Source organism: Stegodyphus dumicola, chromosome 12, assembly GCF_044657685.1.
Source record: "Stegodyphus dumicola isolate Sdum_Otavi_A_Nest chromosome 12, ASM4465768v1".
Lineage (NCBI taxonomy): Eukaryota > Metazoa > Arthropoda > Arachnida > Araneae > Eresidae > Stegodyphus > Stegodyphus dumicola.
The window spans coordinates 54547932-54560934 of NC_140779.1; the positions used below are offsets into that span (position 1 = coordinate 54547932).

Consider the following 13003-nt stretch of genomic DNA (forward strand, 5'->3'; position numbering starts at 1 on the left):
GCTATTCAAGGCACAAATAAATGGAATGAATAGGCTGGAGCTGTACCTTTGTCATTGTACGTCAGATTATGTGACAAGGAATAATGTAGAAGAATTTCTCATGTTAGTACAAACAGTAAATTTATTTTGCCATCTGGCAGTTGGTGGACCTTCAGTATTCAGAAACTTCTGGTTTTCTGGTTAAGGTTAAAAGTAAGTTATTTAACAGTTAATCCAGCAAACTGAAATAACCTGAAATTATTGTCAGTCTAAAATTTAGTAGTTAGCTATTCATCTGTTTGAATTACAAAGTATAACTAAAATTAATTTCTTGCAGGTACCAAATCTATATATTTCAGATAGAAAATAAATATAAATTTGAATTTTTTTATTTGTGTTATTACTATTTTTAATAATGTTTGTTTCCATAAACATTCATTAAGCGAAATTTAAACTTTATTTCATTTATGTATTTTGTTCTGTTTGTTAAAAATGCTTTTAAAATTTTGTTAAAGATATCTTCTGGTCCATTAGAGCTCTCAGATTTCTCAGATCGAGCATTCGATCTGCATACAATTTGGGTTTGAGACCACTTCATTAGAAGATACTTTGCTGAACATTTTTGTCCAGTGCGCATTTTAAAATGCCATAATGGTTGAAAGACAGGTGTGATCATATGCAGTGCCTTATACTATTTATGACTGCATTATAGGTAATTCCAACTGCTATAATTGGAAATATTAATAGCATTGGAATAGAATAAGAATGAATTAATAGCATAGGAAAATTGTGCAGGCTGAGATCATTCTCCTCTTTCAACACAATCCTGGCTTTATACTGTAATAAGACAATGGCCTAACAACACGTTGCCTGGAAATTTCCAGTCTTTTGGAACACAGCGGATGTAGCTTTATCTCTAATACATTCGTCAGACATATTGCCGAATGAAGATGTATGTGATTGATCACTAGTTGATGCTCATCATTCTCCTCTGGTACTAATGGACTGGGAAATCTGGGAGACAATACTCTAGGAATACATACTCTTGATTTTATACTATGACAAATAGAGGCTCTTATTGCCACTCATGACATTTTCACAAAATACTTGTTTTATGTGAATAGTGTAGATATATTAAACTGAAACCATTATTATTTATTTGTATTATCATTAGATTTGATGATTCTTTTGATGGTGTTGTAATTTTCACAAACATGAGTATATTCAATTGCACTTTTATTTTCTTAACTTGCTGACAAATGAAAGATATAATCAAAGTCTGTATATGGCTATATCCTGAATTCTGTGAAATTACACATGTGTTATTACACTGTATATGCTCAGCTGATTAAAGATTAGCTATCCTAAAATGCTACATAATGTATTGCACATATTGATTCCATTTGAATTTTTTTTTTTTTTTTTTTTTTTTTTTTTTTTTTTTTTTTGGGTATATTTCTGCACTGCATAGCCATAAAAATCACAGGAAATACTAAATACAATAAATAAAGAAATTTGAACACAGATATAGAGATATTCAAACAAAAATTTCATACTTTTGTTTGCTCGAATTTGGAAGAAACCAGTAACTGCTCCTTCTTGTTGTACACCTATGGGTTGATATGATAACATTGGATTGTCAGCAGTACAGTCTCCACCATCCCACTGGCATTGAGAATTGTTGCAAGGCTTGTCACAATACCCATCTCTAATCCATGATGAAGGACAGCCTTCAGCACAATTGGGCACAGGCCAGGAAAGATAAACCTTAAAAAGAAATTCATTTTGTTATGAAGACATAAAATAATCTCACAGTTAAAAATAGCACAGTCTTACAGCGTTCAGTCTCATGGCATTTTCTCTGGAGTATCAATTTACAAGTTAATTTCCAAAATAAGAAAGTTAGGCTATTTAAATATGGCAAAAAGGAATAAAAACTATAAGGCCAAGGGAAAGGATGCCACCAATGATGGAATTTCTAATGAAAACTTGCTCATATTCATGTTACACACAGATTAAACTATGAAAATTAAATATCCCGTCAGCCTGTTTGCTGGGTTTGAGCACAGGAAAAACTACCAGTATTCAGCAATCTTTAAATGCCTGGCCACTCTCAAAATAATACGGCATCTCTTACAGTTAACATTGGTATTTTGTTCACCTTCTTCCACTTTCTTCACACTTAAATAAATGTTTTAGCTTTGTTAAAAATTTGCTCTTTCCAAAGATACAAAAGTCCATTCACGAAATATCAAAGGAATCTGAGGGAATAAGGGGGAAAAAATCTTAATCCATATCTTTTTTGCCATTTTTTTTCCAAGAAATTCAGAGGTAAAATTGGATACATGATTGGTACCTTTACCATGACCATGGATGAAGAGATGAAATTTCTTCTTTAAGTTTTGACAGCACTCACACAAAAAGTTGCTTTCAAATTTTCAAAAACTGAATTCCTACCTAAATTATTATTACTATTATTATTTTTACACTTTTACCCTTTAATCAGTTCCTTTAAAAAAATAAATCAAATGCATAAAAAGAAAAATATTCACATGCAATTTTTGCAGTGTTCCTGATTGAGAACATTGGCCATGAACAACTGAATAAAACAAAAAATAAACTGGTTTTAGAATATTAATACAAAAATAGAATGAAAACATACATTAAAATATTTTTTATATCATTACATGCAGAATTAATTAAAACTGAGGTATGTGTGTGTAACATATATATAAACAAAAGATGAGAAAATTTCAAATTAAAGTGTTATATATTATAAAAAGTGTGCAGAGAAATTAATTAATATATCAAGAGATAATAATTAAACCAAAATTAGTTTAATTTTAATAAATGTATTTCCTGTTAGAGAGCTGCTCCTTTTATGAACTAATTTTGATTTAATTATTACCTCTTGATTATAAAATTTGTTTTTAATTTTTGCCTCTTTTAAGTGTCTACATACACACACACACACATATATACATATATCATGTAAATTAATTATAAATCAATTTAAATCTCATTTAATTTATATTTATTTTTTATAATTAATCATATAAATTAATTTAAATCTCTCTTCTACAAAAATACATACACACACACACACATATATATATATATGTGATTGTGTGTGTGCATGTGTATGTATTTTTGTAGAAGATAGATTTAAATTGATTTCAATGTTCCTTTTCCCTGATGAAGAGGCATTGAAGTTGATTGAGTTACTCTTCTGCTATGTCCTTTTCTCTTTTAATTTCTTTAAGGAATTTTTTTGAATTAGGGTATTGATTGTTTAAAAGTTTTGGTATTTACATTTATTAAATTCTTTGTTGCATTTATTAGATTATTTGAAATTTATTAATTATGAATTTCAAAATTTTTGTCTTTGTGAAGCATTAGTTCTAAATTTCTTACTTTATGTCTTTTATGTGTATATATGTTACTGTGAAAGACCGAAATTGGAGAATGTCGACTTTCACCGGAGAATATCAATATTCACCAAATACGTCGGTGAAAGACCAAATATTTCACTATATTCTTGTATATTCGGACCCTCACCGGTGTATGTCAACAATCACAGATATGCTGTGGTGAAAGTCGAAAAGAGAGGTCATAAAGTGCCATAATAGTTTACGTTGTTGCAATAAATAAGATTTGAATCACATAATTTAGTAAGTTTTTTATTACTGTTATTTTATTTTCTCATTTAGAACGTACTGTATAATTAAGTAAGTTTTTAACTTCTATTATTTTCCTTTCTCATTTTGAATGTATTGTGTGTTTTAGGTTCTCATGTTCTTATTTCAAGTCTCAAGTGCGTTTATTCGTGACTGAATTATGGAGAAGAAAATATAATATTGTTATATGTTCAACATTCACCATTAGTACAAGTCAGAAATAAGAGTATTTGGAAAATATTTCGGACATACACCAAGAGACTATGTGAATGTTGACATTCACCGGTGAAAGTCGACATTCTCCAGATTTCGGTGTTTCACCGTAACATATATATACACACACAAGATACACACTTTTGATACATATAGAGATATGCATGCATATAAGATAAAGCTTATCTAAAATAAAATCCTAACTTTCGTTTGCAATAATCACTGGAATCTCCTGTTTAATCTGGTTTTTTTCCCCCCCTTTCTGTCCTGAAAATAACATGCTTATAATAAATCTTTCTGAAGTGCATCATTTTAAAAGTAATCCTTGTCATATGACTCCTATATAATAATAAATTTACTTACATAACACAAAAAATCTTTTAGCCAACAATATTTAAATTTGCAAACTAAAACTTTAACTGTGCAACAGGAATAAAGTAAAACCATAACTGCATTATTCTTAACTTAATTTTCCTATTTTTCATATATTAACACACATTTTTCTTCATAGCATCTTAGTTCTACTAGCACATTTCCTTCTTCTTCACTTTCTTTCTTTAAATATATTATAAAAAATGTTAAAAGTAAAAAAGTTATCACTAAGAAAAAATAGCAGGGCGCATGTCACACATCAATTTAACTCTTGTCAAAAATCTTTTGTATAGAATAAAAACACACTGGATCAGCTATCACTTTTAAGTATGTCTTTTATGCATTAGCTACACCATGACATACAGCATCTACATTAAAAATATTACACACATACTTTACTTATCCACAAATTTTATATCCAAATGCTACAATATTTCAGGAAAAAATTCTGTTGGAACCGTTTCTCGTATTTATTATATCATGCCTTTTTAGCACACTTTCACTTTATGTCATTTTGCCAAAATTCTTATATACATTTCACACAAATTTCATACATTTCATGGCATGCATGACCACAGTCAATGCAGTTATATGAAACACTTAGTACTCTTCAATATGAAATGAAAGAAGCATACTTACATTACAAGGCATTTTCAATATGAAATGAAAGAGGTATGTTTTGATGAATCTATTCTCAAGAGCTCAGAATATTGACATGTCCTGCCATAGTCCACATCTTCAGATAAGCAATTACAAAAAATAACAGGTACTAACTAGACTTTGGAGTTATTTTATTTATCAAAACAAAATTTGCTCAATAGCATGTTTAATAGCAAGACATAAAGACAACTGCAAACTGCTATTTAATTTTGCTTTTATACCCGATAAAAACTAATATTTAGACTGTGGAATTTCCAGAACAAGAAATAATTACAAACTGTAGGATAAATGATACTGAAAATTTCAAGAAATTTACCTTTTGTCCTTTAGTATGAGTATAAAAATCTTCTGGCCAAACATCTTTTCCAAACATCACATCATCATTTAAGTACAGAAATTTTTTTGACAAATTTGGAATTCTGTGCAAATGGCATTCAATGGCTGGAGAACTAAAAGTTGGCAGATGGCTTTTGTTAGGAAAAATTTCCTAAATTAAAAAATTGAATATTGCATGTTCAAAACTGATTGTATAAAGCATTAATATCTATAGACACAAGAATAAATTCAATACAATGAGTAAAAATAGCATATATAACAGTAATATTTCCATATTATTTTAAATAGTAATAGAGCTATGAAATTCTAACAGAAATCACAGATATTTACTGCCTGATGCTACTTTTTAAACAAAACATAAATTTTTAAAATAAAATTACAGAATAAAGCAATTTCTATTTAATAGTATTTTTACATATTATCAAGTTATTACTTCAATAAATTGTGCTATTTACTTTGGCACCATAAATCTTTATCTAATTCAACATAGTATCAGCCTTAAAAATTATTTATAATGAAAATTTTCAAATGAAATTATAGTATAGTTCTTAATATTGAAATTTTAAATGATGTTTCATACAAAAACTGTACTTTTAGAAATCATCATAAATAAATTTAAAAAATACTTATTAAAAAAATAGGAAAATTTGATGATTTTCAATTTCCTTTGTTTCACAAAAACATACAATTTAAATACTGTTAAATTAAAATTAATCATCAATCAACATCCATTCTTATGCACTTGAGGTGATTCAGTAACCCAATTCAAAGAAACATAATAAACAGCATACAAAAATGTCTCTCATAATCTCCGATTTCTAATAATACTGATTCAATAAGTTAAAAAAATAATTCCCTTAAAAATATTACTTAATGAACTTTGAAAACTCTATACAATACTGCGGCTACAAATAAATATCTTGATGACTTTATTAGAATCTGCAAATACAGAAAGATACAAAGGATGGACAAAAATATGGAAACACCTTGTAAAATGCATGTTTTAACTGAAATGTTTATTCTTGCAGTTATTCTTGAAGTTATTAGTTGCGCTGATGTGTTTGCTCACTTGTGAAGTTCCTTCCCCTAGCGGACAACTTTTCCGAAACTTTTTCTCCTCGAGGCTGAAAGACAATAAAAGGAAGTGACGTAGCTAACTGGAAAAACTGATCGGGTCAGACTGGTGGGGTGACGAGGAGACTTGAAAACATTTGGGATGGACTGGCAAGCATGCCGTTTGAAAGGAGATAACTGAAACATGTTTTTGCGTGCTTTATATTGTATATAGTATTTTTTTTTTTATTATGGATAAGTGATTTCGTTTTGTGGAATATTGTGTACCTTTATGTGTAATAAATTAGTGGATAAAGTTTCAAAGATGATGAAGATCATTTTCCTGTTATGGTGAATGCATGAAAAGAACCCGCCTCATGTCTGAACGAGCATGAGGTGTGACATCACTAATGCCATCTGTACAACAGCCTCAACACTTGTAAGTGTCATTCATTATCTAGACACTGTTTTGTGCAGTTATGAGTGCATCATATCAGAGCTAAATGAATTTGAACATGGGCAAACTGTTGGAGCACGTGTGATGTGTGCTTTCATGACCGAGGTAGCTGAAGTGTTTGGTGTTTCAAGATACATAACATTTGAGATTTTTTAACTCATATAGGAAAATTGGAAAACTTTATCCACTAAATTATAGTGTGGACGAAAATGTGTGTTAAGTGATTATGACAGATGGTCATTGAAGAGGATTGGGATGAAAAATAAGAGGACTACAGTCGAAAAACTGACTGCTGAACTGTATGTCGCACTCACAAACCCTGTCAACACCAAAACAATATGAAGAGTATTTTTGGGGTACACACATTTACACAAGCAGGGTATTTTTAGGCAAGCTGCAATTCAAAAGCTCATCAGTGATCAAAATGCCTGCAAGAGGAGAAAGTGGTGCCAAAGTCATATAACATAGACTATAGAGCAATGGAAGACTGTCATTTGGTAAGAAGAGTCTTACATCAGACTGTTTATAATTTCTGGGCATGCTTTCATCCCAAGCATATGATAGATATTGTTTGCTGTCAAGAGGGAAACATGCTGGAGGTTTGATCATGGTTTGGGCAGCCAATATCATGGTATTCCATGGGACCCATCATTACTGTGCAAGCTCACATTACTGCCAAGAATAATGTGACCATTTTGGCTGATCACATGCATTCCATGATATAAATTTTGTTCATCTATGATTAAGCCATATTCCAAGATGACAGCTCCTGTTCACTCAGCTTACATTGTCTCAGACTCATTTTCTGAGCATGAGGATGAACTTTCACATCTGCCATCGCCACAACAGTCATCGGATTTCAATATTATTGAGCCTTTATGGGTTATATGGGAGAGAAATCTGCATGAGTGCTATCTACTGTCATCATTGCTAACTGAACTTGCCAATGTTTTACAGGAAGAATACTACAAAATTTTCTTGCAAAGCATACAAGACCTCTATTAATTCTGAAAAGACTGCAAGCTGTTCTGAATGTCGACAGTTTTCCTACACCATTTTAGTCACAGCAAAAGGTTTCTATTTGGCATTTCGATATTTTTGTCCAACCCTTGTATGTAAGAACATTAAATGAATAATAGATTTTGAGAAAGGAAAGCCTAGTTTCGATAATTTAGATGTATCATGGAGGAAAACAATTGTTTTTGCATTTTGCTCTTTGTAGTACAGTAAAAGTCCAGAAATCCACAAAGCTTGGGACCAGAGGTTGTGCAGATTTCAGGATAGAAAAGATAAATCATAATATTCATAACCCAAGGACTCAAAGTGCGAAATATATAAGGCGTATTAGATACATTTAATTAACTTATTATATACATTATTGCAATAATTTATTATATGCATTAAATTATTATTACATATATAAATTGATTATATTATTCATTGTACTTTGTCATCACAGCATCCAGGTTTGCTGATTTCGCCTCATGCAAAGAATTCCAGTTTCGGATTCCGGTGTAGAATCACTGTTGCTGCAAAATTTCAACAGCTTTTATTTATTTTTCCATATATCATACACATCATTCCGTATATCATACTCCTCGGCCTATAAACCGAGGAGTGGATATTGCCTCCATCTTTTGTAGAATTTACACTTTTTGCATTACCGTCAATGCAACGTGTTTAAGTTTTTCAATGTTGCAAACAGTAAAATCATGAGTGCATGTCTTATCTGTCATTGTATTAAAAAGGGCTGAAATTTAAAATAGTCTTAATTTATCCACAAAATATCCGGATAAAAAAAAAAGGCAGCACTAAATAATCTAGTGAAATAACAAAGCTCAGAAAATACAACAATGTGAATTGTGAACTTGAAAGAAGATTTGAGTGAATCATCTGCTTTTTTACCTCGATGCAGATAAGAGGGAAAAAAAACTTTTATCATGATGTCAATAATTTGGTACTTCCATTATGACTCATTATTATTTGGTAATTATGACGTCATTATTCGGTAAGTACTTTTTCTTCAATATTTCGTACTCGATGTTGTGGTTTCCGGAACCTATACACTGAATGTTTATATTTTGAGAGACAAAGCGGATTTCAGGTCGGCAGATTTTTGGTATTTGACTGTATTTCTAATATTATCATAAGCACTGATGACGTAATATAATTTGAAATGGAATAAGGAATAGATATTATCATAAAAAAGTCTTGAGCAACAATATATGTTAGGAGTGAAGATTTAAAGTAAATTCTTCTTATTTTATGATTCAAAAGAAAAGTATTTATATGATAATCTTACCTCATGTGTAACTATTGTAACCCAAGGATTATCAAGATTTAGCCAATATGGTATTTGTCCATTGGTTATTATGTAAACATGCTGTACCCAAGGAGCATGTTTTTCTAAAGAGCGCAATGAGTATCTTAGTTCCTAAAATGTATTCATATCATAAGTAATTGTAGAGAATATTCACATTTAACGAATTGCATATACAAAACATAAGTAATCATTTCATTACTTCATTATCTGTAAAACGACTAGCAGAGATATCTTCATGATCCTAAAAAGAAAAACAAAGTAGGTGAAGAATGATTGAAAGAAAACAATATGATAGTTGCCATGAAAATTTTATTTTAAGTAGATTATTTTCAGATAAGAAGAGCAAAGTAATGAAGATAAGAAGAGAAAAGTTTGTTAGAACAAGCTTCATTTGAAATCTAGAAATATGATAATAAATACAAATAATCAGAGCATTTTAAAATTTTAATTAAAATCATTGATTTATTTCATTCTGAAGATTATTACCACTGAAATTAAGTACTCACAGATGGCAGTTCAATAACTAGGTGTGCAGGTGCAATGGATGCCACTTTATTTTCAAATGTGATGTTGTTCAACTTTATAATAGAATTTATCATGTCAGGATCATTTAAAATGAGAACAGCTAAGCTCTTTTCTCCATGAATGTCCACCTGCAGCAAAAATGGAAGTTTAAGCACACACACACACACACAAAAAAAAAAAAAAAAAAAAAAAAGAGAGAGAAAAGAAAAGAAAAAGAAAAAAGAAAGAAAGAAAAGAAAAGAATTTACATACATTCTGTGATAAACAAATCATTAACAAACAGATCTAGCTGATTAAGTTTAATTAAAAAAATACATAACTGCTTGAGAAGCATGATATTTGTTTTCACTTTGCATAAAGTATGTTATTTTATGAAATACAATAAACCTCTCATGATGACCATATGAGACGCTAAGATGATTGCATGTGAAAGTGTGGTAGTATTTCTGGACATCATAAACAGTCATGTTTTCTAAAATGACCAACCTCCACATAACACCAAAATGATTTGGAAACTATGGATGGCAAGTCTTTGGTAAACTTCACTGTATTTTGCATTCCTTATTATTATTATTATTTTTAAATCTGAAATTTGTCCTTGTGATCTGAAGATTTCAAGTAAAGTTAATCATTGTATAAATAGAAATAATAACATTTAAATGTAGTATTTCAAAAGTGGAACTAAAAAGGAGCAATTCTCAGAAAGTTGTAATTACTATTGAAAACTATAATGAATTCATAGTAAGGAAAAAAGTTAAAACAAATAATAAATTAGGTTACTGGCATTTAATCTTGTTCTATATTTTACACATTTGGATATTAACTGTTTTAAAAGGCTTTAAATGCTTATTCAAAATTAAAAGCAAACTTTTGCTTGTTTACTGCCCCTTTAATTTTTGAATTTTTTTATCAAAAATGCTTGAAACCACTTTAATTCATTAAAAAGCACCTAAATCATTAAATTTTTACCACTTTCATTTTTTACCAAAAATAGAGTATTTTTATTTTTGGTAAAAAATGAAAGCTATCTCACATACCCGATGGTATAGTTGAAAAAATATTAATCAGTGTATTATTTAACTATAAACAAAGAAAGAAAAATTTATTTTTAATATTAAAACTATTATTTCCTCATCATCAAGACAAAGAAGTTAGTAAAAATATTTATTTTACTGAATTGACTGCATTGACTGAACAAACTCATGATAAGTGAAGATAAGTTATTCATTTAATAATAATAATGATGATTCTAAAAAAATTATGAAACTGGGGATCAAACTTCTTAATCATTTTATTAGAATCTTACACACTAGTGCAGGAAAGTTTTTACTTTTTTAAATGTTATAAGGATACCTGTAATAACATTATGAAGCTACTGAAAATATCCATGGGTACACTTCTGTTATCGGGACCAGATTCAGAAATGTATGCATATATGCACGTATGTATGTATGCACATATATGCGTATATTTACACTACATATATATATACATACATATATACATGCATACATGAATACATACATACATACATTTCCATATCCGATAACACAAGAGTCCCATCTGTGTAATATACTTTAACATAATTATAAGGATAAATGCAGTAGCTTCTGTAATTCGAATATTAAATTCAAAAGATGGTTTGTAAAATAAATGTTTTAAATTTGATTAACCAATTCTGAAAACTGATACTTTATTCCCTATTCTAATTGAATAACCAGATTTGTTTGCAATTTTTGAATAAAACTACACTTGTAATTAATTTGGAAGCTACTTCTTTGATTTTATCCATACAGATACCCTTCTCTTTAGGCTAATGGGCCAAGCACATTGTGTTATAATCCTTTTTATTTAAAATGTTAAACCATTTTTAGCATTATTTAGAATAAAACATTAAAGCACACGAAAGAAAAATCTCTGCTAAACAATATTTTAGCTGCTTTTTTGGAAACAAAATTATCATCCTAAAATCTAAGTTTATATTCCAACAAATCAGCATTTCTGCATGCATTTATTATATAGAGGAAATGAGATTAAGAATGACATGTAGGAACAGAATTTACAACATGTTTTTTTTTTTTTTTTTTTTTTTTTATTGGAAACGTAAAAAGCCACAGAGTGTGGAAGGTCGATGTTTTCCCTCATCAGCACAGACAGACACAAATATATGCATTATGAGCAACTGAGCAAATATATTTAAACATGCCTTGAAAAATTTTTCATGAGTGCAATGAAATTACACGAAATATGAAATCTTAATCATATGCAAAATGATCACAATGTCGAGAAACTGAAATACATATTACCTTGGATACTGATGATTTTATATTTTCTGGTAGTTTCTCCAAGATATCTATATCTGAAACACTAGATGGAACTTGTGTAAGAAAAACCATTGTATTTAAGAGAACGATATTTTGGGAACTCCAGCTGTCAGTAACATAAGCTGTACTCACTGTATAATTCTGACCATCCATCATGATTACTTGTTTAAGCAAAACCTTTTCAGCTACAATGAGTAAAACTTACAATAGTCATTACAAGTCAATATAGCAAATCATTCGCATGTTTGTATGAATTATATAAATTAAGAAGAAAATGTAAAATACAAACTTCCATCAAAAATGTAAAATTCTGCAACTTATACAGTCAAAAGTCGTTAATTCGGACACCCATAATCCGGACCTCAAAGCTACAAACTTTCTGCGCATACGTCGTGTTGACGTTTACGCATGCACGTAAGACCTTTACGGCTGCGAATATGCATGTGCGCATGCACATAATACGTTTACACATGCATGTTTAATGTATAACGGATGGTATAAGCTAAGCTAAAATTATCTAATTCAGTTAATGTTGCAGATTGCGTTGTTCGTTAATCTTCGAATTTGTTGTTTTGCAGACTGTTAGAGCAATTTTATAAAAGTAAGCTTGAACTTTCGATTACGTCAAATAGAATTTCCGATATATATTTACTAATATGTAAAGGATCTACAAAGCGAAAGTATGTTTTGAAGTCCATTAAACAGAAAGTGGAATTGCTGCAAAAATGGATAAAGGCATATCCTTTGATTATCTAAACATTCTGAAAAATGTTTATCAATTTCACGCTGCTCTGCGGGGGAGGGGAGGGAAACGACGCAGCGCGCAAAGAATTGGAAGTTGATCTGTCAGCACTATCCTTATCTTCAGGGCAGATGTTTTTATTTTATTTGGCTTATAATTCCTTACTAAATGTAGTATTTCGTTTCGATGTACTCGTCTTTGATATGATTTAAATCAAGTTTCTCGTCATTATAATTCGCTGCCGATAGTGAAGAAAGTGACACAGAGGTTATTGAAAACGAAAAAATTTCTTTTGACAAATTAGTGGGCATTCTCGACACAGCAATTATAGGACTTGAACAG

General features: G+C 30.0%; 1 protein-coding gene across 2 annotated transcripts in view; it reads right to left on the reverse strand.

Moving 5' to 3' along the window:
• The window catches only part of Gnptab (N-acetylglucosamine-1-phosphate transferase subunits alpha and beta), a 116284-nt gene that overhangs the window by 78650 nt on the left and 24631 nt on the right, over positions 1-13003 (reverse strand). For both annotated transcript variants that reach the window (XM_085827727.1, XM_085827726.1), the window contains exons 5-10: positions 11902-12104; positions 9577-9723; positions 9270-9311; positions 9050-9181; positions 5218-5388; positions 1536-1746 (exon numbers count right to left, since the gene is read on the reverse strand). In XM_085827727.1, the coding sequence (XP_085683853.1) occupies positions 1536-1746; positions 5218-5388; positions 9050-9181; positions 9270-9311; positions 9577-9723; positions 11902-12104 (906 nt within the window). The remainder of the gene's footprint in view (positions 1-1535; positions 1747-5217; positions 5389-9049; positions 9182-9269; positions 9312-9576; positions 9724-11901; positions 12105-13003) is intronic.